General features: G+C 42.4%; 1 protein-coding gene across 4 annotated transcripts in view; it reads left to right on the top strand.

Moving 5' to 3' along the window:
- WWOX (WW domain containing oxidoreductase) overlaps positions 1-26,323 on the top strand; it is a 538,960-nt gene that overhangs the window by 165,251 nt on the left and 347,386 nt on the right. Inside the window, exon 9 of one of the 4 annotated variants that reach the window (XM_077310537.1) lies at positions 20,713-20,733. The exons of the other annotated variants lie outside the window; for them this stretch is intronic. Within the exon in view, the coding sequence (XP_077166652.1) occupies positions 20,713-20,718 (6 nt within the window). The 3' untranslated portion in view covers positions 20,719-20,733. Of the gene's footprint in view, positions 1-20,712; positions 20,734-26,323 lie in introns of those variants that run through there. 4 annotated transcript variants of the gene reach the window in all.

The raw sequence follows: 26,323 nt of genomic DNA, 5'->3' as shown, positions 1-26,323 counted from the left end.
CTTTTGATATATTTTGTGTTGACATAAATGCCCAGGATTTATTTTGGCTTGGAACCAAGCTTCACTTGTCCTTGATGTCAGAAATTACTAGCTATGGAGAATTGGTTAGTGTTTCCTTTTATAACTCATCCTTTCTCCTGGGCTTTGTAGAGTCCACCAAATTTGTTGCTGAAATGTTTGCTGGAACCTAAGAGTTTCGGAGAGAATCCCAGCCATAAAAGTAACCCCCTTCCCACCCTGCATCTGATATAACTCTCAGAAAATATTTTTCTGTTCGTACAAGAAGAAGTTTTCCTTTGATTTGATCATTTCATTTAAACAGGGTGCTTTTTTCTTCTTTTCCCCCTTTTCCTGAATGCACGCTCTGCTTGTCATTTAGACTGATGTCAGTTTGGTTCTTTTATTTGACAGCTTCTTTCCTAAAGAGAAACATTCCAGGACAGTGTTAGGTTGTTCTGTGTTGCAGCAATAAAAAAGACAAGAGAAGACATACCCAAGAGTTTTTGTGTGTTCAAGCCTAGCTGGTGTATTATTGCATAAGCCCTTTTGGACAGCCCCTTCCCTCGCATGGGACGCTCTCTCGGAGGATGACTGCAAATGTTTCAAGGAATGACAAAAGCAGATTTTATTATTTTTCATCTCAAACTGCAGATGTCACTGTGGACTTTCCTCGAAGAGCTGCTTCCTCTTTTCTGCACTCTACCCAGTAATATAAACTAATGAGATCCTTTTAAAAGATCTGCCCACATAGTTGGGGGAACCACCTATTAATCTGTCAACTTTGAATATGATGAGAAAATTAAGACCACCAAGCAACCATGAATTTGAAAATGAAGCAAGCAGTCCCGGCCGATTAAAGCCTGGGTAAATATTACAGCTGTCAGGCAGAGTTGGGTATAACATGGTTGCCGGCAGGCAAGCATTTAGTTTGTTTGGTCAGAGCAAACCCATCATGGCTACGCTATAATTAAATATTACATCTCATAGGGGAACCGCAACAAGAAAAAGATAATAGGTTTTTATTCCCCACTTTTCTCTACCTTAAGGAGCCTTAAATCAATTTCCAGTCTTTACCTTTAGGAGTCTCAAAGTGGCTCATAGTCTCCTTCCCTTCCCATCCTCTCCTCACAACAGGGACTTTGTGAGGTAGATGGAGCAGAGGGCGTTCTGAGGCAACCGTGACTGGTGCAGGGTCACCCAGCAGGCTTCATGCGGATGAGGAGAGGGGAATCGAACCAATTTCTCCGGATTAAAGTCCGCTCTTTTTAACCACTACACTACACTGGACATTACATTTAAAAGTAGCTGTCATGCTTCAGAAGTGTGTGACCTCTGTTGTTGCTGCTGTTGTTGTTGTTGTTGTTATTAATTTAATTTCTAGCCCGCCTCCCCCCAAAGGCTCAAGGCAGGTTAAAGGTAAAGGTATCCCCTGTGCAAGTACCGGGTCATGTCTGACCCTTGGGGTGACGCCCTCTAGCGTTTTCATGGCAGACTCAATACAGGTGGTTTGCCAGTGCCTTCCCCAGTCATTACCGTTTACCCCCCAGCAAGCTGGGTAGTCATTTTACTGACTTCGGAAGGATGGAAGGCTGAGTCAACCTTGAGCCGGCTGCTGGGATTGAACTCCCAGCCTCACGGGCAGAGCTTTCAGATGGCTGCCTTACCACTCTGCGCCACAAGAGGCTCTCAAGGCAAGTTACAACATACATATCAAAACCCCGTACAAACCCTAAAACCAATATAAAATAATGATAAAACAACGACCCTATAAAACAACAAGCTGCGGCACTAAAAACTCTTCCTGGACCTAAAAGCTTGCCAATACTAACTCCAGAGGGGCACAAGAAATGCACAGAGGGTGCGGATAATGTTCACTACCGCCACTCCACTGGCGGGGCCATGATCTTCCTTGCTGCCCGGCCTCAACTATAGACCTGGTGGAAGTGCTCCATTTTGCAGGCCTTGCGGAATGCTGAAAGACTGTTGCTGTAATGAAGGTGATCAGTATGTCTACAGTGACACTGATGTTGTAACTCTAATACATAGTCTTAGTGCACATAATTATATGGGATAGGTGTATAACACCCCACCTTAGGAGCAAGCTTAAAACAAAATATAGTACTTGATCTACTGGATCCTTGAGCTTTAAAATACAAGCTACTGCAAGTAATGGAGTCATTTTATGAGGCCCTTTCTCTATTTACTTTACTTTTTGTCTTTTTGCCATGAAGTCAGAGATGAATCATAGTGACCCCATGAGAGATGTTCAGAGGTGGCTTTACATTGCCTGCTTTGGGGCCGTGGCATCTGGACAGGCACTGCGTATCACCATCCTCCATCCTCAAGGGCAGGGATTGTGAAGGTGGGTTTGGGCATCCAGTGCGACAGGTCCCCACAGGAAGCACACCATGTCAGAGGAGTGCCATGCACTGTTTCAGGATGGGCATCATGCACTCCTGTCCATGGCCCACAGGGGGCGGGTATTGGTGGTTCAGATGGGAGGCCCTTGGAGTCACTAGTGGGTGTCCCGTATCCAGCAGGCTAGGCATGGATCACTCCCTCCTGCACCCTCTGTGTGGCACCTAGGGCATGTGCCCCAGCTGCCACACCCTAGATACACCATTGTTCCCACTCCTCCATGCAGCCATCTGGGTCACCTTGGGTGAGTCACAGTTCTCTCAGAACTCTGTCAGACTTACGTACCTCACAGGGTGTCTGTTGTGGAGAAAGGAAGGGTAGGTGATTACAAGCTGCCTGAGGACTCCAAGTAGTAAAACATGGGTTACAAACCCCCCAGCTTTTCTACTTTTGTGAGACTCCACAGGATTGCTATTGCTCAGCCTGAGGGAACAGAGTGCTGATTGGTAACCTTTACAAGATCATTTAGCAACATTTGCTGGATTAACTCGGTGTTTGAAAAGCTATGTAAATCATGTAAATTAGATTAAGGGGCAAACAATTTGAAGCTAAAACAATTTGGGAGGGATTCATATTTCTAACAGGTAGGATGCCTGTGGACATCCATGTAGCTGCCTAGAAGAAGAAGAAGAAGAAGAAGAAGAAGAAGAAGAAGAAGAAGAAGAAGAAGAAGAAGAAGAAGAAGAAGAAGAAGAAGAAGAAGAAGAAGAAGAAGAAGAAGAAGAAGAAGAAGAAGAAGAAGAAGAAGAAGAAGAAGAAGAAGAAGAAGAAGAAGCTTACAATCTCCTTCCCTTTCCTCTCCCCACAACAGACACCCTGTGAGGTAGGTGAGGCTGAAAGAGCCCTGATATTACTGAAGAAGAAGAAGTTGGTTCTTATATGCCGCTTTCCTCTACCTGAAGGAGTCTCAAAACAGCTTACAATCTCCTTCCCTTTCCTCTCCCCACAACAGACACCCTGTGAGGTAGGTGAGGCTGAAAGAGCCCTGATATTACTGAAGAAGAAGAAGTTGGTTCTTATATGCTGCTTTCCTCTACCTGCCCTTTCCTCTCCCCACAACAGGACACCCTGTGAGGTAGGTGAGGCTGAAAGAGCCCTGATATTACTGAAGAAGAAGAAGAGTTGGTTCTTATGTGCCGCTTTTCTCTACCCGAAGGAGTCTCAAAGGGGCTTACAGTCGCCTTCCCTTTCCTCTCCCCACAAGAGACACCCTGTGAGGTGGGTGAGGCTGAGAGAGCCCTGATATTTCTGCTCAGTCAGAACAGCTGACCAGGTTGATATCACCAGGGGAGTCAGGGCAGGAGCCCTTTCGATCTTTTCCTTGTAATTGTTTTTTTAGATTATTTGTAGATGGTAATACTTGACAGACATTGTCCTCAGTAATCATTCTTGTTAGAGCACTTGAAGAAGAAGATACATTGGGATGGGGGGTAAGGCGAGATCTGGTTTGGTGTCTCATTCAAAGCCAAATGTTTTTTTGCTTTTTCTTCAAAGAACTCCATTCTCATTGTTCCTTTACAACTATCTTGTGGTTAGTCTGAAAGGGAGTGACTCCTCCCCCCTCACATCCTAAGCTTTATGGCTCTTAAAGGATTCAAATCTAACCCCTCCCCAAGGTGCATGCCAGCAATGAAAGAACTACAGTAGACTATCTGTTTTGTTTCTCTAGTCAAAGCTTGTTGTAAAAATCTGTCTCAACTTAGACTTGCTTTCTAAAGTTGTGAAAGAGGCTGTACCCCACCAAAAAAACCCTCAGATACATTCTTTGTCTAGTGCATCTATTTTGGTTTCCAATTTACGGTGTGCAGATTCTTTTTAGAACAAAAGTGGTGGAGGAGAAATATAGAAATAAATATTGTTTGCATGTCCCCTGAGACTCCAGTATAGAGAATGAAAATGTAAACATTATATTTTAAGTGTACCTTGTGCATTTTCCCTTTGTACCAAGAGGATCACATATAGGCCAGACAGTGGATCAGTGAATCACTATGTGGAGGTTTACAACCCTACCTATCAGGTGCAGCAACAGACATGAAAAAATTAAGCTGTGCTGGATTAAGCAACATTAGGCAGATTGGGAGTGGGTTTGCAGGAAGGGATGTGCGAGTGTTTGTCTCTTGTGGCCCAGTGAATTTCTGATCGCCACTGTGGGATGGTAGGGGAACATCTGAAATTTGGGGCAATTGAATAATAGGTGGCTAAGGGAATCTCAAGAGCCTCTTGTGGCGAAGAGCCTCTTGTGGTGCAGAGTGGTAATGCAGCAGACATGCAGTCTGAAACACTGCCCGTGAGGCTGGGAGTTCAATCCCAGCAGCCGGCTCAAGGCTGACTCAGCCTTCCATCCTTCCAAGGTCGGTAAAATGAGTACCCAGCTTGCTGGGGGTAAATGGTAATGACTGGGGAAGGCACTGGCAAACCACCCTGTATTGAATCTGCCAAGGAAAATCTAGAGGGCATCACCCCAAGGGTCAGACATGACTCGGTGCTTGCACAGGGGATACCTTTACCTTTTTAAGCATCTTAGACAGGAAAGTTCTAGATGAAGCTGGGGGGGGGGGGGGAGAGAGGAATTAAGATCCCAAAATGCAAAGGGCAGGGAAGACAAATGAGGCCAAAGCTATCTGACAAGGAAAACCAGGCATGATTCTTACTCATGGTTCTTGCCTATTTGTTGCCTATTTTGTAAGTTAGAAAGAACTCAGGCTATCGTAATCATAGCTGGTTGTCAAATCTGGCCTTAAATAGCATGCAAAGGCACAAAAACATTAATATGTTATGTCTTTTAGGGGAAAAATATTATTTTGTTTTTGGGTTTGTTTGTTATTTTATAAAATGTCCTTAAGAGAGGACAAGTGTCTCATGCCATTATTTTAAATTCCACTAGGGGGCATTGTGGGTTGACTGTCATTCAGAAACTCACAGGCATTGTCAGAATAAGTGGCTGATAGGCAATTTGGGAATGTATGTAAAGAGAAAATCCACTGATGAAAGAAGTGAATGTTGGTTACTTTAGATTCAGGTGGGGAGCCATGAGGGTCTGCAGCAGAAGAACAAAGTTGGAGTCCACCGGCAATTTTATGACCAACAAAAGTTTATTCAAGGCATAAACTTTCCTGTGATTTTCCAAGGGCTTTGTGTGTTTCAGATTTGCTCCTTGGATTTAGTGGGAGGTTCATACAGTGGAGGCAGTTAACAGGCAGCTTGAAAGTATATTAATTCTTCTAAGCGCAGAAGTTTCGGAATTTAATTTGATTGACTCTGACAAGCCGTTAAGTGGAATGAAATATTGTAACGCTGTGACTGACGTAAGTATGTATGTGTGTGTATATTTATACTAGAGAGAGAAAGCACTGAAATACTATACATGTGTATATATATATATATATATAGTGCTTGAAAGCCAGCACGGTGTGATAGTTAGGTTGTCAGACTAGGATCTAGGGCAGTGGTTCTCAACCTGGAGGTCCGGACCCCTTTGGGGGTCGAATGACCCTTTCACAGGGGTCGCAGCAAGGCAAGCAACTTGGCCGGGAGGGCACCATCCACACAACAGCCTTGCAGGGTAGACTGAGCGTTTGTCTGACTGGAGAAGTGGAAGAGAGCAAGATCAGCACGGTGGGACAAGAGGAAGAACAGATCTGAGAAACCCTGAAAATAAACCAATTTATATACAATCATGAACAATGGATCTTCACGCTATTGGTCAGTTTTAGTTTAATTTCTGTGGAAGAACACTTGCATAATTTTGGGTTGGGGGTCACCACAACATGAGGAACTGTATTAAAGGGTCACAGCATTAGGTAGGTGGAGAACCACTGATTTAGGGTGTCAGGCTCAAAATCCCACCCTGCCATGGAAGCGTGCTGGGTGACCTTGGCCCAGTCACTCACTCTCAGCCTCAGCAACATCACGGAGTCTTCGTGAGGATAAAGTGGAGAACAGGAGAATGACAGTCCACTTTGGGTTCCTGTTGGGGAGAATGGCCAGAGTTTAAAAGAAGTAAATACATAAATGTCCCTAGGCGCTGCTGAAGAGCCTTGAGCAGAGGTGAAGGCATCTAAAACACACCTGTGGTCCAAAGTCTAACTGAATGGGGCCCGCCTGTTGTGTATGAAAGAAACAGGACAGGGTGTGAAGATCACTACAATACACCATAAAATATTGTATTTTACAGGTACCAAAATGATGGCTTGTAACTTGCAGGGGATGTCGTAGAGCAGGGGTAGTCAAACTGCGGCCCTCCAGTTGTCCATGGAGTACAATTCCCATGAGCCTGCCAGCAAACACTCATGGGAATTGTAGACCATGGACATTTGGAGGGCCGCAGTTTGACTACCCCTGTCGTAGAGGAACAATGAAATCCTGGATACTCCTAGCCATGTCAGCAGACTGAGTGACTCCTTCATGTGCTGGTGTAACACTGCTATAACGTGCCACAAATATTAACTTGAGGACACTCTAGTGCAATGTCAGGTCCCCTGTCTCAGGTATCTAGAAAAGCTTGAACAATAGATAGAGGAATGGTAGCCCAAATACAGTTATGACTGTACATTGCCAGAGACCGTAGTTATTATAGCCCAGATGCCGATATCTCAAACTACACACAGTTTTAATTATCTGTCCCTTGATGTTTTACTTTAAGAGTTTAAAAGTAGCTGGAAAGAGAAGGCGGTGGAAGAGTTGAATTTTCACTTCTGCACCATTTCCTTAAACTTGTTTTCCCTCTGGCTCGAGGACTGTCAACCTCTAGGTGGTACCTGTAGATGTCCCACTAATACACTTTCTTCTGGTTTCCCTTTAAGCTAAAGAGATGTATGCTGTTAAATCAAGTGAAGAGGTTGTCTTAATTGGTGTCATTGTCTCCCTTCCTACCAAATACCTGTTGGTGACGGGCAAGGACATATAGGCTAATTTCAGTCACGGTTCCGCTTTTCATTAGTCCAGGGTTACCAGTCTAGCTAACATAGTTTTTAAGATTACTTAAGGAAACCCGGAGAGTTGATTAAATACTATATATCAGCAGTGCCAAAGCAAATCAGGAAGAAATGGCAAACGAGACACTGGGTTGAAAAAAGAGAATGCTTGCACATTTGTCGCATTTGAGAGCTTATTTGTTCCTTTTAAACCTCACAAGAGAAAGTTTCTTGCAATATAGACGCCTGCCGATTGGAACAAAAGGACTCTGAAGTCATTATACCTTAACTGCTTACATATCCTGGTATATTTCTTGTTATTCTACTTGAGTGCTGCATTCAGACCGAGGTTGCCAATAAAGTTTATTGTAGGAGCTAAGTGTCAATATCTGTAGTACCCCCTGCCTGGGGTGCTTGTAATTAAAATGCCACAGATAGTCTGGGAGAAGCATGAAAATTTGATGGCAAATTGATTTCAGGTTCATCTTGAAATTTGTCCTCAGCTGGACTCAATACTCCTGGCAGACACTGGATGGCTTTTGTCAAAAGGGTTTGCTGGGATGAGACAGAGATGGCTTGATCTGAATATTAAATACAGCATCACTTATGACATTTTTGTATGTGTGTTTAGTACAACCATCCTCAGGTGCATCCCATTTCCTTATGCATTAGGTTTATCTCTAGGTATCTGCGTCTGAGAGGTGTCTCTTTTTCACCCCTATGCAAACGACTTCCGTGAAAGTTAATGGCACAGAAGAAAAAGTAGGGTTTGAGATATCAAACTCTAATCTCTATAAGTAAAGTCCAAACCCGTGATCCATAAACATAACTGGAGATTTACGTCTTTACATATAAAAGAAGAAGAAAATGCATTGTGCCAGAATTCTTTTAAAAGCCTAGGTAGCTAAAATTCCTTTAAAAAAAAAACCCAAACATTTTTATGCCTTAGAAGCTCTACACATTTAAATACATTGAAATATTTATAGTGACATATAAATGCTTTCTGTTTATTAGTTGGCGGTGCCTTGGAATTTCTTGAGCCTTTTGAGCAAACTTGTGCTTTTCACTCCAAAATATTGGGAGCTGTATAATCATCTTTTCTAATGTATTAACATAATGACTTGTTTTAATTCGGGGGGACGGAACACCTTGAGTATGAGTGCAGTTTTATACAGATGTTTGTTGGCCTGGATAATGGACTTCTAATCCCCATGCCTCTCTAAGGTCATAGATATGTCCATTAAGGTCCTGAAATTATGATGGTGTGCATCCTTCAAACAAAACTGAAAACTCAAGACTTTATTTATGGGCCTATATTAACGTCCATTATCCTGCTGTGGAGTCAAGCCTACAGGGACATAGTCATCTGATTGCTTCAGTGCAAGAACAGAATGCATTTAACACTGAAACTTTTGCCGGTTGAGAACTGATGTTGTTGTGAAGCTGTCCTTTTTGCTCTGGATCTAACTGTCTCGATAGTAGTACAATAACTCCAGATCTTTGGAGAATTTGTGGTCTTGTGTACACATTAACTTCCCACCCTTGGTCCGTGTGTTTCTATCACACTATCTTTGCAGAAGATAGAGGTCTCTAGCAAAAAATACCGTTCTCATGGACTCCAGAGAATGGTAGAGGACAGGAAGGCCTGGAGGACCATTGTCCATGGGGTCGCGATGGGTCGGACACGACTTCGCACCTAACAACAACAACAAAAGCAAAAAATAATGATAAAAAAATGAAGAACTGGTCTTCCTTTCCCTCCAAGGATAAATACAGCAACGTTGGATCCTGTGCACAAATTGTGGAGCCTGTTATCAAAATATGTTCAGAAACTTGACAGTGTTATCAAGCCAAACAATTTCTTTATTTCAGCCAGATGGATTTGTAAAGCACAGAGCCAAGGACGTGATGTCATTGTGCAACACAGTATTTATTCTTCAACAAGGAAGTCACCCCTCCATTAACCCAAGATCCAAAGTGAAATCACTTGGCTGATTTCAAGTGGTCCATGAATTTCTTCCCCTCTTGACCCTAGTTTAGTTGACATTTTGTTTGTCTAGAATAAGCATGTTCATCTTGGGGGGGGGGGAGCGGGGGGAGATGGGACAAATAAGATTGCCCTGAGCAGACAGTCTCACACATTGTGATCATCAGTACTACATATTCTGGAAATGTGTTGCAAACATTGCAGTATATTATTTCAGAGGGTGATCTGCAGTAGAGCTGTTAGATTCAAGCCCAGTAACACTTTAAGGGCATTTCCAAGTATTTCCCTCTGCTGGAATCAAGCTGAGAGTATTATGCATTGTACCTTTTCATCCTGAGTTCATTTCTTCCCTCCCACCTTCAGCTTGGGATATAAAGACTCTGATCTTCATTCCTACTCAGAGCTGATGAAGGGAGCTTTGACTCTTGAACACTTATACCCTGAAAATCTTGTTAGCTTCTGAAGTGCTACTGGATTCAAATCTAACTGCAGTATATTGGAATCTGTGGTATATTAAAATCTGGAGTTACCATTCAGATGGTGGATAGGAATGGGGAATTCTTTTCCTTTTTCTTGTGTCTTTTAGACTTTTCAGAATTCCTGCTAAGGATCTCACTTGGTAGTGCGGCCATTAGGGAACTGAAGTACCTTCCAACCAGGGGGGTTGCCATTGTAAATTTCACCCGGGAGGGGAACGGAAGGCAAAGTTCTTAAGTTTAAAATATCAGCTGTAGGGAAGAATGCAGGTTAAATTATGAAAAAGCCCTGATTTTGTTTCTCCTTGCATTGTCTTTGATCCCGTGATGCAGAAGGCAGAAGCATAAATGGTCTTAGCACAGTTCCGCGTGCAAAAGATCTTGTCCAACACTTAGCGCATGTCAAACGCCTAGCGCCCAGAAATTCCTCACAAAACATCTTCCGTGTGTAAAAACGCAAGTGGAAATGCAGTAAATTCCACTTAACTCAAGAGATATCCGCAGTCTTTTACTTGCTTTTCTCACTTCAGGTCAAACACTTCTTCCCTCCTTAAGGAACAACCAATCATCGAAGGGATGTGTGCCTTTGGCATGTTTACCAAGTAATAGGCTCATATTTGTCTACTGCGGTAGTCAACCTCCTGTGGGTAGAGCCAAGGAGTTACTTAGACACACAAGTCTCCAGAGAGAAATAATTATACATGATTTGAAATACGCCAGGGAGGGAAGCTGAGTGCAGTCCTGTCCTCACCTCCCCTAAATGGCATCCTTGTTTTCAAAGATCAGCATCTCTGGTGAACAGACCGGTATGATTAACGTGATGAACACCTAAGGATGCCTTATAACGAGTCAGACCATTGGTTAGATCCAAGTCAGTGTTGCCTTCTCAGCAGAAAATACAGCAGTTTGTTTTTAAGCTGGCTTGTAAAGACCACACAACAAGTTAATGGCCACCGTTAACCAGGGTTTTCATCATTGCTAAAGTTATAGAATTTAGTGTATTTGGGAAGATGACCCTGAATGTAAGATTCTCTCCAGCCCTCTCCCTGTTACACATGCACATGGACATGACTCTAGAAGTAAATGCGCTGTAAAGTCACAACACCTGACCTAAAGACATTTGGTGGTCCCTCCGTAATCTGAATGATTCTGACCTCCCTAGGGGTTTTGGACTGAAATTGTTCAATGGATTAATTATAGTAATCTGTTAAACTTAAATTTGTTGTGAAAATTGTTACTGATATGTTGTGTTGTGACTGTTATTTGATATATGAAGTTCTATGTATCCCACAACATTCCATGTAAACTGCCCTGGGCTGTATGGGAGGGATTTACCGACAAAGATGACTTGAGTTGCTATGGAGAGGATGACAATGGAAGCCACCTCTGCTGACCTCCTGCCTTGAAAGCCCCAGCGGCCTGCTGAGGCCTAGGGAGTCTACACTGCTCTCTGCTGCCAAGGGAATATTTAGGTATGCTGAGAGATACCCAGTCGTCTACTCCTTACCCATCATAGGACTTGACTAGATGTTGTATATGTGGGTGCTGTTGTTCCAACTCCCTGCTTCATTTTTAGAATAGCATTGAGAATGTCTGTCATTCACTCTCTTCTAGCCTGTTGTTCCCTCCCCTCCCCTATTTAAATAATTTTAATAACATACTTAGTGATGAAATAGATTACGCTGTGAATTTTAATGTCCGGTTCTCCCCAGCCCAACAAAAATTAAATTAAAAACTAAATCCCCCCACAAAAACCATTAGAGCTGTTTCATCTAAGCCCATTAAATGGAAAACTCCAGCATTCCTTTCTGAATATGTTAGTATTCTCCATTTCAGGTTCAGTCAGACTATAGTATTGACATGCATTGTTTTCCTCTGGAATTTGCATGCTCTGTGGCGCCAGCTGGCAGGAATTAAAAGCTACTGTTCCCTACTAGAAAATAACAGGAACTAGAAATGACATATTCCATAACCCAAATTAAACCGAGAGTGCACAAGAGATGTCCTTTTGCAAGAGTAGAGCCCTGCAGTGTTGTAAGCTAATTGATATATCTTTGTGTGGTTTTTTTTTCAGAGTAAGAGAATCATTCCTTTTTCAGATTCAACTGAATCTGAAAAGTTTCAAGGGGTTTACACATGCATGCTTCTTCCAACCTTCTCAGGCAAAGCTGCTGGTGAAGGTAGGGGGGAGCATTTAAAGGGAACGAATGGCCGCCTAATAGCTGATAATGACAGTGTTGCCACCCATTCCAAGGGGGGGGATTTAAAGGGAGCAGGCAGGACACCTTTCATTATCAGCTGTTTGGCTCACATTCTTAAATGGGCAGAAATGCTTACCATTTGGCCACCCTGATTTGGACAGTTTGAATGCAGGGAATGGGTAGTTCAGCTTGAATGAGCTGAAAAAGTACAGTGTTCCTACATTAACTGCTGGTTAAAATAAAATTTCCTATCATTCATCAAAAGAAATAATTGTAACTGTGGCTTTGATCTCAAAATTGGCGGCCTTTTCTGAATGGATATATATAAATATTTGAATGTTTTCATCCATTTTCTTTCTTTAAAAAAAAAATTAGAACCCATCTCCCAAAAACTTCAACACAGCTTATGACAATTATTGTACGATAAATCAAACAGAAATATTCAGAGAATCTCTCTCTGTCTCCTTTTTAAAATCACTCAAAAATAACAACTCTCCTAAGTTAATCAAATGGCTCTCAATACATTGGTAAGGCAGCCGTCTGAAAGCTTTGCCCATGAGGCTGGGAGTTCAATCCCAGCAGCCGGCTCAAGGTTGACTCAGCCTTCCATCCTTCCGAGGTCGGTAAAATGAGTACCCAGCTTGCTGGGGGGTAAACGGTAATGACTGGGGAAGGCACTGGCAAACCACCCCGTATTGAGTCTGCCATGAAAACGCTAGAGGGCGTCACCCCAAGGGTCAGACATGACTCGGTGCTTGCACAGGGGATACCTTTACCTTTACCTTACATTGTTTGGGGGGATGGGGGGAATGTATTCAATTTATGGACTTTTATTTGAAAAGAGTGACATTTGCCTTGAATTATGCCATTCTGATCCAGGTTCCATATGCACCAAACCGTGCTCTTCCAAGGCCAATTGAACCCTTCTGGATATTCCTTTTGATATGAAAAGAGAATTGGCATCAGGGGCCATCAGTTGTCATGAATGAGCAATGGGCCAGGGCTACAATCGGATTCATACATTTTGCTTAAAGAAGAATTTATTATTTTTTAATTAACTGACCCCATCCTTTGGGGGGGGGAGGGGCTATTTCATCCTACGTCTTTATCCCCAAGAGTAAGCAATACAGTCCAAGCTGGGCAGTGTAAGAATGTATTTATTTATAATATTTATGCCCCACTTTATCTGAAGGCTGCAAAGGGGAAGGACAAAGGCAGGAGGATGCACACATGATGAGGGCTTGACAACTCCAAGCCAATGAGCAATTAAAAGCCAGGTCCCAGAGTGAAAAAGCATTGCATGTCTCTTTGCCATGTGCTTATGTACGTTTTATTTTTGTTTCCTCGTGCACTCTGATCAGAACCAATGGGTGACTGTAGGCATAGTTCTTCCGCCAGTGCTATGACGGCACCCCAGTAATGAAGATGAAATGGCTGTAATGATGACCTTTCTGTGCCTTTGTCTGTACAATGCCCTTCTCTTTAACAGAACACCTTTCAAATGAACACATTCTGAACTCTTGAACTGCTCATTCTGTTCACCGAGCGTATTGCTCAATCGGCACTTTATCATGATGCGTCTCCAAAGACTCTGTGTTTCCTTACATTTGATGTCTAGATGAGATTTTTTTTTCTCCCCGAGTTCCTTTTAGTAGTCAGAAATTGGACTGTTAAGGGACCGTGTTAATCCAGGCTCTTTATACTAAAATGTGTCGTTTTAGAGCCCTAAATTAGAGGCTCTTTTATAAATGGTTTTCAAAGGAGTGAAATGACCTTAAATATATATATCATACGACTCAGTCTTAATGGAATTGCTAGCTTGTATTCATTGAATGGGGCCTGGGAGGTTCACTTGAAAAGTTGTTTTCTGCTATTTGTCACCATTCCTTCCAGCTATTCAGAACACACCAGTCTAAAAAGTGTGCATGTGCGCAAACTGGACTCAAATTGGGTGTGGGAAGCACCATCAAGTCATAGTCTGCTTATGTTTGCCCCTGTTGTGTCTTCAAGGCAGAGATAAACAGAAATAATTTTCCATTGCCTGCCTCCACGTAGTCACAATGGACTTCCTTGGTAGTCCCACATCCAACTATAAACCAGGGCTGAGCCCTGCTTAGATTCTGAGATCTGACAAGATGGGTTAACCTGGACCATCCAGGTTAGGGTGGACATCTAGTAGTTCATTTCAAACTTGGACATGTTCTGCAGTCTAAGTATTTTCCTACTTCCTGTGTTGTTGGAGGGAACAAACAAGGCTAGAAGGTCCTTCCCTATTAGAAGGCCATTGCCTGCTTTGGAAACATAAGAGGCCTCAAAGAATTTTATCTGGCCTTTTGGTCCATAGAATTGATTAAGATCCTTAGTGTCCTACATAGTGAACATATATCACTGTATGTAAAGGAGCCAACTGTGTATTTAACATTTCTGCTCATGTATTTTATGTATGCTGCTTTCTTTATTTATGCCTGACCATTGAGAAAGGCAGCAATGCCAAAATGTGTCTGGTCAGTGGTGGCATTAGCATGAATGTACACTTGGATTTGAATGAGGCTATATTTTAAGCCTCGGGTTTTTAATTTTAATAAGTATTAATATTCAGTTTTGCAACTCGTTTTACCCTACAGAGGCTTGAGCACATTTTCCTTATTTTGACCTTTTTTGTGGGGGGGGGGGTTGACTTGGGTCAGGACATTTTCTTCTTCTTGTTATGGGTTCTTTGAGCTACCCTTTGCCACTTCCAGTTATTTCTTTAACCAAAAGTGACATTGACACCACATACGCCACTCCTGCCCCCATGGACCCGCCCACAGCATTCTCACTGGTTGCCAGGAAGGCTCTTTGCAGAGGTAGCATAACACTTGTCAAAATAAATAGGACACGAAGATTACTGGGGCTGTAATCATCTAGCACGGGGGTAGTCAACCTGTGGTCCTCGAGATGTTCATGGACTACAATTCCCAGGAGCCCCTGCCAGTGTTTGCTGGCAGGGGCTCCTAGGAATTGTAGTCCATGAACATCTCGAGGACCACAGGTTGACTACCCCTGATCTAGCAGTCAAAATGTGGGGACAGCAGAGTACCTCACAATGAAGAACATCACAGCAGCACAGAACAAACCAAAATACAATATAAATGTTTGATGAATGTCTTGCCTTTATGAGCTTGGATTCTGGGATGGGAGCATGTCCAGACACAACAGAAAACATTTATTTATGTTTCCAGAATACACATTTAATGTTACTAACTTGTTTATACAAACACAGACATAGAGAATTAAAACAAAAATCGTTCATGAATTGAGGGTTTCCATGTGGGAGGACTTACAAGGTGGTGAGAGCCCTTGCTGGTGAAACTGTGACATTTGAGCAAAACTCTGGGCTTAAACCACAGTGTTTTGCCCAAATGTTAGAGGATTCCTGGCATCCCCCAGAAATGCACTGTTGTAACTTCTGGGCGCCCAGGGAATGATGTCAACATGACCATTTATGCACTGGGAACTTCAGTGCCCCAGCTCCCATGCAGGAGCACAAATCGGGGGCTGATGAGGCAAACCAGGCCAAATGCTCCCACATTCGGGTGCAGGAAGAGGTGGGGCAACCTGCCACAACTAAAACTCCAGCCTGCAGCCCGGCATGAAACCTCCAGTGCATAAATGGTCCATGTCATGACATTCCCCCCCCCCAATTTTAGTATTATTTTTTCTCTTGCCAGGCAGTTGAGAGGCATCGGAAAATGAATTCATGCCAAGTAATTCGATATATCAGACCCTATACCCCATCTTCTTATGTAAGCAGGTTCAACTTTCTCTTTCATTATGTTAACTCACCTTATAATTACCGTAACTGGCAATAAGTTGGGTTGTTTCACAGTGTATATGTATAGATGTGTGTGTGTCCATGTTCACAGAGAGAGGGAGGGAGGGAGGGAGAAAGAGAGAGTTTTCTAGGCATTTATTGAGCAGTAGACCAATATCATTGGGACTCAGAGCAGACAATCCATTATCCAGCAAATACACCTTTGGTTGAATCGGGTGGGCGTGCTGGGGAGTCTCTGTGGCTGTAGCTATTTCAGGTTCAGAAGCCATTTAGAGCTCAGGTGACAGGAGATTGGAAATTACTTTGAATGCCTGTTTAAAAGGCATTTTGCACTGTAGTGTTTAACTCTTTATATGCAGTTTGACTTTCAGGGGACACTTCCCTTAACAGTATAGGATTTCTCTGTTGTGGTTGGATTTTTTTTTTTAAAGAAGGAAAAAAAAACTAAGTTGAACTGGTGTTATTGAGTAAAATGGGGCTTGCTTCTGAGTTAACTGTGCTTAGGATCGTTCACTCTTTTCCCTTCCTACAAGCAAACTATTTCATGTAGAATTTCAGTACTCGGCATCTCCCGCCTCCTAATAAATGTAGATAGTATTTTGGTTTCCTGATACCTGTGCTTTAAGGACAAAGTTAAGATTCTTTAGGTAGCAAAATACAATGTATTGTTAGTCTCATCGTCACCATTTACATTTCTAAAACGGTAGTATAATGTAGTGAAAATAAATCTCAATCCACCTCTATCCTTTTCAAAAGAGAATATCTATTCCTGCCCCAAGTGGGAGTGAAGGGCCCATTCTGCACATGTTGGATAATGCATTTTCAGTTTGCTTTTGCTGCTGGATTTTCCTGTGCAGAACAGGATAATCTACTTCGAAAGTGCATTGAAAGTGCCTTATCCAACTTGTGCAGAACAGGCGCTTGATTCAAGTCTGTCAATATTCTCCTCGGAAGGAATAGCAAATGAGGTGAGTTTTCTGAGAGGTTTTTTTTTTTTTTTTGTAGGGTCATGTGTGCCATGGCAAATGACTAAGACAGAAATCAGGGAGAGTGGTTTCTTGAGTATGCCCACCTTCTTATTACTTCTTGTTACCCATCAATGCTATGTCTGGCTTGAATTGGGCATCAGTGCTCGTTTGCGCTCTTTCTCTCTGAGACCAAGACCTTTAAATTAAGAAAAAGGCCAGGCCTTTGAGATTTTAAAAAGTATTTCACAATACATTTTAATGTGTCAAAGTACAAGAAGGAGCTGGCAAGTCGATCCCGTCGGTTCCTGCTGATAAAACCCCTTGCAAGTACCGCTCTTGTTTAAAGCCATATTAATTCAACTTCAGTCACACAGAAAGGTAATAGTTTTCCAGGATTTAGACTAACAACTTCCCACTGTAAAGCATAATGTGATTTATAGACTCCATCTGCCTTCATAAAGGATCTCCTCCCCCATCCCAGCATCTGCATCTTATTTTGCACCTGAATCATAATGAGTAAGAACTTTGAGAGGAGTTTAAATTCAGCAGTGCCGCTCTATTTGTACTTCAGCACTGTTTATTATGACATAAATCCACATCCGATATTTACCGTTAGTCATGCAAGGAAATTAACTTTTCCTCTTGTATATGTGTACAGCTAATTGCACACAGAAAAGCAACGGGGCAGGCCCGGTAATCCGTGCATGCAACCGCCTCACTCACCTGTAGGGAGCGTGCAATTACCTTTATTTATAATTGTTGCATGGGGAGTGTGCGTGCTGCTTTCTCCTGCGCATTGCTATTTATGCCACCGTTCTACTCCACACTTGCCTCCTAAAATCATGTCTGCTAAAGCAGGGGTAGTCAACCTGTGTTCCTCCAGATGTCCATGGACTACAATTCCCATGAGCTCCTGCCAGCATTTGCTCATGGGAATTGTAGTCTATGAACATCTGGAGGACCACAGGATGAATACCCCTGTGCTAAAGAATACTAAGGAGAAGAGCTTGTCATCTGAGTTCTTTTGCAAACTAGAGAGCCAGTTTGGTGTAGTGGTTAGGAGTGCGGACTTCTAATCTGGCATGCCAGGTTCGATTCCGCTCTCCCCCACATGCAACCAGCTGGGTGACCTTGGGCTCGCCACGGCACTGATAAAACTGTTCTGACCGGGCAGTGATATCAGGGCTCTCTCAGCCTCACCCACCCCACAGGGTGTCTGTTGTGGGGAGAGGAATGGGAAGGCGACTGTAAGCCGCTTTGAGCCTCCTTCGGGCAAGGAAAAGCGGCATATAAGAACCAACTCTTCTTCTTCTTCTAATTTGATTGGGATACATTCTGCTGTTTCCTTTTTAATAAGCTGCCCTGTAGCACAGTCCTGGGCAACCTTATCTGTATTGCTGAAAGAGCCAGAGGTAATGATGAAGGGCTGACTGTAACCAGAATGATACACAGGTCTTTGGTTAGTGGGCAATCACCAACACAAGTGCCAGATGGTGGGCAGCCCCTGCCGGCAGTCAGTCAACAGTCCAAAACAGCTGAAGGAGCCTGGATGGCCCAACATGGAATCAGGGGGAGGGGCTGCCATTATGGGAAGGGACCAGCACAGGAGACATAAGTCCAGTGGATGGAGATGAGGACCCACCCAGTCTAGGTGGAACTTGCATGGCTGAGGCCATAGAGTAGATAAATTCATGTTTACAGTGCGTGTAGTTCTTCTATGACAATTGCATACATAGTTTTAATGCCTGAGCCAAATATATATTCTACCTGGCTTATTGCTTGGAGGAAATGAGCTTTAGAAATATTGTTCTTGTTAAGTACTTTTGCTGGTAGATGATAAAAGCCATCAGTGATGGAAATCATTGCTTTGAAGCAATTCCTGTTGGGCAGAATCTTGACCTTTTAATATCCATGTAACAGGGGAAAGACACACTTGACTAGATGGACCAGTGGGCTCAATGTAAAAGCCCTATTTTATATCTTTGTGGATTTTCTAATCTGTGTGTAAACCTTTGAAATTGGCTGCCACAATCTTGTAAAAGTATTGATATGCTGTGAATCTTTACATTCCCCAGGGCCAATATACTACACAATTGCATGGGTTTCCCTCCCCCCCCAGAGTTTGTATTTCTATTTAAATCTTTCAAGGAGGGCTCCAAAATGTAAACCTATCCCTTCCTGTTGCTTGGCTATTCAATCACTTTCTTCTTGTTGCTTTTTTACCCAAGATATGGGAGGTACCCCAACCCTCCCCCCAAAGTGTAAGGGCGTCCTGGAATGGGCAATTCAAAGCACACAAATAATAGGAAAGTAGATAGATATCAGAAATATTTATTGGCATAACATAGTAGGAAGAGAAAAGATTAAGCAATGACTTCCTTCTGCTGCCACTGATAGCCTCAAGGCTGCTTTTCAGTAAAGAGGAAAAAAGAGTAGAAGAATATTTGGCTTATTGATGTGTAGTCTCTCTGGCCATCAGCAAGCTCTTAGCATGCAACAATGGGAATACTCATTTTCCTGCACCGACACTGCAATCCTAAAGAGAATTTTAACCTTCTAAAGTCATTGAGCTTGATGACCATAGAAGGGCTCGACTCTGCTTGGGATTGTACTGAAATCTAAACAGATGTCCTAATATTTGGTTGGTGTCTTTTGTACACTTCTCAAGTGTATTTACTGTTTAGTTTGCAGAACCAGAAGGAAAATCTTTAGGATTTTCAAGGTGGTTTATCATTGCCTGAGTCTCTTTTGTAGTTTCCCAACCAAATATTAGGGCTGACCATGCTAATCTCCCAAGATATGATGAGATAAAGCAAGTTCTAAGAGATACTCTGAAATACTAAAATAAAATTCAAATCTGTGTCACACAAGCATATGGCTTAGTGACAACCCGAACTTACAGTTTTCCCTTCTTGAGCATTCCCAAATATTTAGTTTAGCTATCTTCTGGAAATGTTGCATCGTATTCTTCTTAGAACTAGTCCTTAGTAAAGGTATCCCCTGTGCAAGCACCGAGTCATGTCTGACCCTTGGGGTGACACCCTCTAGCGTTTTCATTGCAGACTCAATACAGGGTGGTTTGCCAGTGCCGTCCCCAGTCATTACCGTTTACCCCCCAGCAAGTCCTTAGTAGCAGGTATTAATTCTATATGGTTGAAAACCAGTATACTTATACTAAAATAACATAATCATCTAGTACAGTGTGAAAACTATGGGCAAGAGCAAAAACTTCATGAACACAGACAAAACTGCAAGAGCTGGAATTGCCACCTTCTCTACAAGATCAAAGGAAGGGAATATACTCTTTATGCAAAGGGGTGCATGTTAGTTAAGAAGCATGTAGTACATTTTCTAATTCCTCACTTGTGTGGATTTCTATGTGTACATCTTCCATATATGTAGCAGAGCCACTAGACCTATATGTGAATGTTTAGCCCTGATGTTCTCAGTGAAGGAGTTTTTTGAGGGTAAGGATGACCATTTATGCACTGGAGGTTTCCTTGCCGGGCTGCAGGCTGAAGTTTTAGTTGGGGCAGGTTGCCCCACCTCTTCCTGCACCCACATGGGGGAGCATTTGGCCTGGTGCACCTCATCCGCCCCCAATTTGTGTTCCTGCATGGGAGCTGGAGCAGTGAAGTTCCCAGTGCATAAACAGTCGATTACCAAGTCGTAACCAAGAAATTCTCCTATGCAAGAAATGTAGACTTTCATTCAGAACATAGATAGCTTGCATCCATTTCAATAAAGCCACCTCAAGCAGGGCTTTGGAAAGGTGTCATAGAAATTTCCTAAACAAATAGAATAAGTGAGAAGCTGTGTGACTTTCATGTCTAGTAACAAGGCGACTAATGTGTTTCGTTGCCCTTCCTTCCTTCATTTTAAGTTTTGCTAAATATACCTATTTGTAGACGTGTATGTTCTTTGCTTTCTTCTAGCTCTGAATTTTCTTTCCCGTAATGGAAGTTTCTCCTTCGAACACTTCAGATCTAAGATATAAGAAGGCACAGTAGACTGCGCACCCTCATTTTATTTTGGACATTGTAATAAAGTTTTGATTTACTCATTTTATGGGCATGTTCAGCATGAGATAACTTAGTTTCACAATGTAATTTTGAGTTTTACTAAGCGAATTTAATAGTGGCATCACAAAATACCATTACGTTCTATTAAAGGTTGTGTTTTATGTTACAATGTTCACATTCTGAGTTATTGAATCCAAATTATTTATTGCACAAAAAGCTATGCTGGTAGGGGAAAAAAATGTATTTGGCTTATCAAGCAAATGTCATAACTTCTTGGGGTCTCAAGTATTCTCCTTCAGCCTCAAAGTGTTAATCAGCTGGTTTAAAGAGAATGTTTGGTTGCAAAATGTTGTCGCTAAAACCTATGATGGTTATTTGCACATATTGGGACTGCAGCTTTGTGATTCAAGCCGGATGCTCATTCGGTGATCTGCGGTTCTGAATTAAGAAATAATCCTCTGTGTTTTCACCAGAGATACACAATAGTTACTTTTTGAAGCCAGGATTTTTAAGGTGAAGAAACAGCTGCGTTGGAGCAAGGAAAACACAAAAACAGTAGGCTTTGGTAAATGGAGTAAGGTAAAGGTAAAGGTATCCCCTGTGCAAGCACCGAGTCATGTCTGACCCTTGGGGTGACGCCCTCCAGCATTTTCATGGCAGACTCAATACGGGGTGGTTTGCCAGTGCCTTCCCCAGTCATTACCATTTACCCCCCAGCAGCAAGCTGGGTACTCATTTTACCGACCTCGGAAGGATGGAAGGCTGAGTCAACCTTGAGCCGGCTGCTGGGATTGAACTCCCAGCCTCATGGGCAAAGCTTTCAGACGGCTGCCTTACCACTCTGCGCCACAAGAGGCTCTTATTGGTAAATGGAGAGGAACTGCCAAAACAGAGTAAAAGCCTTAAATGTTGATTGCAGAATGTACTGTACTGGTTATGAAGACTTTCTTTTGATTCGTCTTATGTCTTTGGACAGGCTAAAAAAAAAAAGAACGAGAAATTATCAGTAGGCTCCATTGTGTTATTTTTTCTACATGAAAGTCACACATCTACTAACATGCCTCTTTCTTGGAGGCCCAGAGAAAGTAAAATACTCACTGCAGAGAAGTCTTTTTGGTATGTATACATTATCACATTTGGAAAATATAGTTTCTGCTCCCTCCTGCAAGTACTCACTAGCTATTAACTTCCTGGAATTATAAGCTTGGTTCTGCAGGACAGAAAGCAGGGACTACTATTTCATTTTGTTGTTGTGTCTTCTGCACACCCCCTCCCCCCCCCAAAAAAAAAGAGAAGTAGCGGAACACAGCTCCGTGAACCAGAGGTCCAACCTAACCATGGCTATTAATCATCACCGTCCATTATTTACTGAGGATTCATTCATTGTTCCATAAAGGTATCTAGAGGGTCAATTAGAGACAACAGACAGGATTTTTCAAAGACACAAGAGGGTCAATTAAGCCCTTCTTGTAATTTTCTGCTTTAACAGCAAATGCCAGCTATCGTGCAACAGATACAGTGGAGTTTAGAAATAAGCAGCATGCTCTTTTATGTCCCGGGAAGAAGGGGGGGGGGAATACACAACAATCAAAGACGTCACTTGGCCAGTAACACATGGTTCATTGTCAGGCCAGAGCAAAGCAATGACAGAGACTGGCGAGATCTAAAGGTTTTCTTTGGGTCAAGGAATGCTGGGTGAGGATTTCTGAGATGGGCCTCTCTGATCCTGCTTCAGAGGGGCATCATTTTTCTCTGTGTTTTTCTTGTATGTGGTGGGACTTGGCCACACGACCAGACCGAGGATGCAATACCCAGAGCATTTTTTGTTTGTTTGCTGGTCAGCTTCTATTTGTTTCAATAGGACTCCTCTAAAACAAAATGAAGTGCTTGGTTTTCAAAAGGCTGGTACACTTTTTCCAGTGTACAAACCCCTTCTTTTGAAATAGCAGCACTCATGTAGAGATTTTATCTGACTCTTTTTCTCTACAGGCCGTTTCTGACCATATCAGACCAGGGATATCTTTTGAGCTAACTCCCTATTTAACAGGGATAGGGAAGTCCTTCTCTCTCTAGAAGATCTTTCCTTTGCCAGAATGGGAGTTTTCATCTAACTACCCACTTGTCCTTGCCAACTTTTCCCCAGTCCACCTGTCTATGCTCTTATTCAGGGCTGAATTCCAAACCTGTCAGTATTTGACTCCACTCAGCAAGGGCTGAAATCAGACTGAATTATCTATAGCATACAGTTCCGAAGTCGTTCAGCTGGTGCCACCCAATCAGCCTGTTACTCAAGATTCTATGGCTCAGTGAAGTATTAACCTTTCACAGTCCTTTATCTTCTTATATAGCACTTTTAAGCTTTTAAAAGTAGAGTTTGTCACAGCAGTGTTCTAGCACTATGTGTTAAACACATTCTTCCACATGGAGGTCGGCATCATTAGAGCCAATGCACGCAGAAACATATGCATGTATCCAAACTGATATCCTTCCAGTTTTGCTGATATGATAAATGCACTGTATACTCATAAAGTAAAATGTGAACCAGTCTGAGTAACTTCTCTATAGTAATACTTCTGTTTCTATATAAAAACAGTTGATTGCTATATTTAAAACAAAGGAATAGAGAAAAGCTATAGAAAGTAGTTTGCCCACATAATCTTTGCTTTCAGAACCATAGTCTTTGCTGCAGAACTTTAGAAAATGTCTCAGATGGTTCTTTCCTCCACTTTTATGTGATATGGTATAATACATCATATGAAACAGCTTCTTTTCCTCCTAGCTTGAAAATGTGTTTTTGAATTGCACAATACTGCTACTGTTGTCATGTTTCATTAATACTGTATTTAAGCAGAAAACAATCCCTATCTCTACTATTAATCTTTATTTTTCTCCATGCGGGCTTGGATTTCTTTAACAAAATCCAAAAAACTCTGAGTCTCTTGAGTAAGCTGTTCTCAGTGTAAGCTTTGGAGGTTTGATCCTTATTGTCCTAAGAAGCCCTGTATTCTCTATAGTCTTTTAGCAGAGAGTTCTAACTAATGACTTAGGGCCAAACTCTGCCCTCAGAAGCTGGCTTGCAACTTGTACAGATTCCTAGGGGATTTTTGTGTGCATTCTGGAGAGCAGAATTTGGCTCCTGGTATGTGAAATTATAGCAGAAATGGACAGGAAAGCCTCCTGCACATTCATCTTCCTGACCTCAAGTATAAAAGGGGGTGGGGGCGGAAAGAATATTAATCCTACCAATATGTGTTCACATATTTTTAGCCTTTTGTTAAAACATGGGAGAAGGGTGACTTGGACCATACACACTCCCATTCATTATATTTATTGAAATGTTCAAATCTAGAGAGTAGGAAAATAAAAAACAAAGCAACAATCAGTTGATTTTTTTTTTAAGACAGCTGTGTATTTGGGTACTGAAGTGAAATGCAGTCCAGGAACATGAACTTACAGAGAAAAGTTGCCTAGCTAGAGATGGTAAAACCACAATTTTGCTATTCCAAATACCGCTTAACCTATGAGCTTTTCAACAATGAGAAAAAACCAAGAAATGTATTTCTATTGATCTGGGGTCTCATCCAGTTTCTAAGGAGGAGTGATACGTGAAAACAAGGGAAACTAATGGGGTTGTTGGAGTTTGGGGGGTTACTATGTTCTATAAATCCTTACAATCAAGAGTCTACCATTATTTAAGTTTCATTTTGAAAATGGAAATTGGTATTAACTATCACTGATGACTTCTCAGTGATATTTGAAGCAAAATCAAATGTAATAACAAAATTAGATAGATGTCCATTACAATATATATTGTAATGCTTCTGATCAAAGAGGTCACAGAGATCAGACTACCACATTAAAAATGAAAAGTAGTTTAATGATTAAAAAACATGTGCCAACACAACAGACTGAGCAAGGATAAAAAGAAATGTGAATAAAACAAAAAAACCCTAATCCCTGGTTCTTACGAATCCCTGCAGATCATAGTAAGAAATAAGTAATGCAGCTCTTGGGCCCATTATGCATGGAGTGGAATGGTCTGCATTTGGTGTGGAATGGTGGTGACTAAAATCACCAATTATGCATGCTGCAGGCGGCAACCAAGCACAGAGTCAACGTATGCCACCGAAAAAGCCACGTTAGTGAGATGTGGAAGAAAGTGGAGCTTCCCAGGACCAGGGTGCAACCAGAAGCGGTTCCAGAGTAGCCGCGTGCATAATCGGATAGTCTGGGTTTTGCCGCCGTTGCGTTCCGTCCCATGCATATGCAGTCTGCTTCGCTTCTTCCTCCTTCACGTTCTCCATGCTGCTATTTCAGCAGCTGTGCATAATAGGCCTTGGAGCTGCATACAGTTCAGAACTCATCCGTTACCTTGGTTTCCGTATCTAGGGGTCACCCACTGGTGAGTTTAGGACCATGTGGTTATAGCTATCTTTGGATTCAAGATGGATTCCTCTTTCTTTGAGTATATCATAGACAAGAGCTTTTCCACCACACTCAGCGGTTTTTATTATCTGCCTCGGCCCCCCACCCAATAAACCCTCTTCCTCTTGTTGACTTGAACAGTGTCCTACCTGCCTGGTCTCCTGGAGCTCTACATTGTAGGCATGTCTATGACATAGGGGTGACGTTGGCTGCCCATTTCTTCTCCAGCCAATGTTATTTGCATTTCTATGGCATTGGCTTCTTTTGAGATGACCCTTTACATCAGTGGTTCTCAACCTTTCTAATGCTGCGACCCTTTAACACAGCTCTTCATGTTATGGTGACCCCCAACCGTAAAATTATGCAAGGGTTCTTTCTCAGAAATTAAACCGAAATTGACCAATGGTGTGAAGATCCATTGTTCATGATTGTGTATAAATTGGTGGGTGCCTTCAGGAGGAGCGGCAACAGTGGCACTCCCCCCCCCCTAGCCAAGCTGCTCGCCCTGCCGTGACCCCTGTGAGAGGGTCGGTCAACCCCCGAAGGGGTCCCTACCCCCAGGTTTAGAACCACTGCTTTCCCATGAGTCTTCTGTGCCTGAATGGAGTGCAAACCCACATTCCGCCTCCCCTTGGGCAGTAAACTTTTACATTAATTCTAAAGTATTCCACTACACAAAGAAAGTAGGTTAGAACCATGGCTTCTAAAAAAAAATGTCTAGTTAAACAGAGGCATGCTGGAAGCTCTCCTTTTAACAAATTTAAAACCAGCATGTAACCAAATATGTTTCAAGCACTAATAGGAATTTGCAGGACCCATGTAAAGCAGGGAGAGGTGAAGGAGAACATGGCAGCATTCATATTAGAAAAACCAGAGATTAATTTTAGAAAACACACACTAGGTACAGTCTTTCCATTGGGCAGTTTGGCTTGTCTGGTGGCTCTCTACTTTGCTTAATAGCTTCAGATACACACTTAGTCACTATGACACCTTCCAATAATTTCCCTGTGTGTACAGACCAAGACCCCACATGATTACAATTAATTCACTAGATTGATCTCTTGCAGTGTTTGGGTGTTTTTTGCATTAAGAGGATTGC

Source organism: Paroedura picta, chromosome 14, assembly GCF_049243985.1.
Source record: "Paroedura picta isolate Pp20150507F chromosome 14, Ppicta_v3.0, whole genome shotgun sequence".
Lineage (NCBI taxonomy): Eukaryota > Metazoa > Chordata > Lepidosauria > Squamata > Gekkonidae > Paroedura > Paroedura picta.
This window is presented reverse-complemented; position numbering and strand designations above follow the sequence as displayed.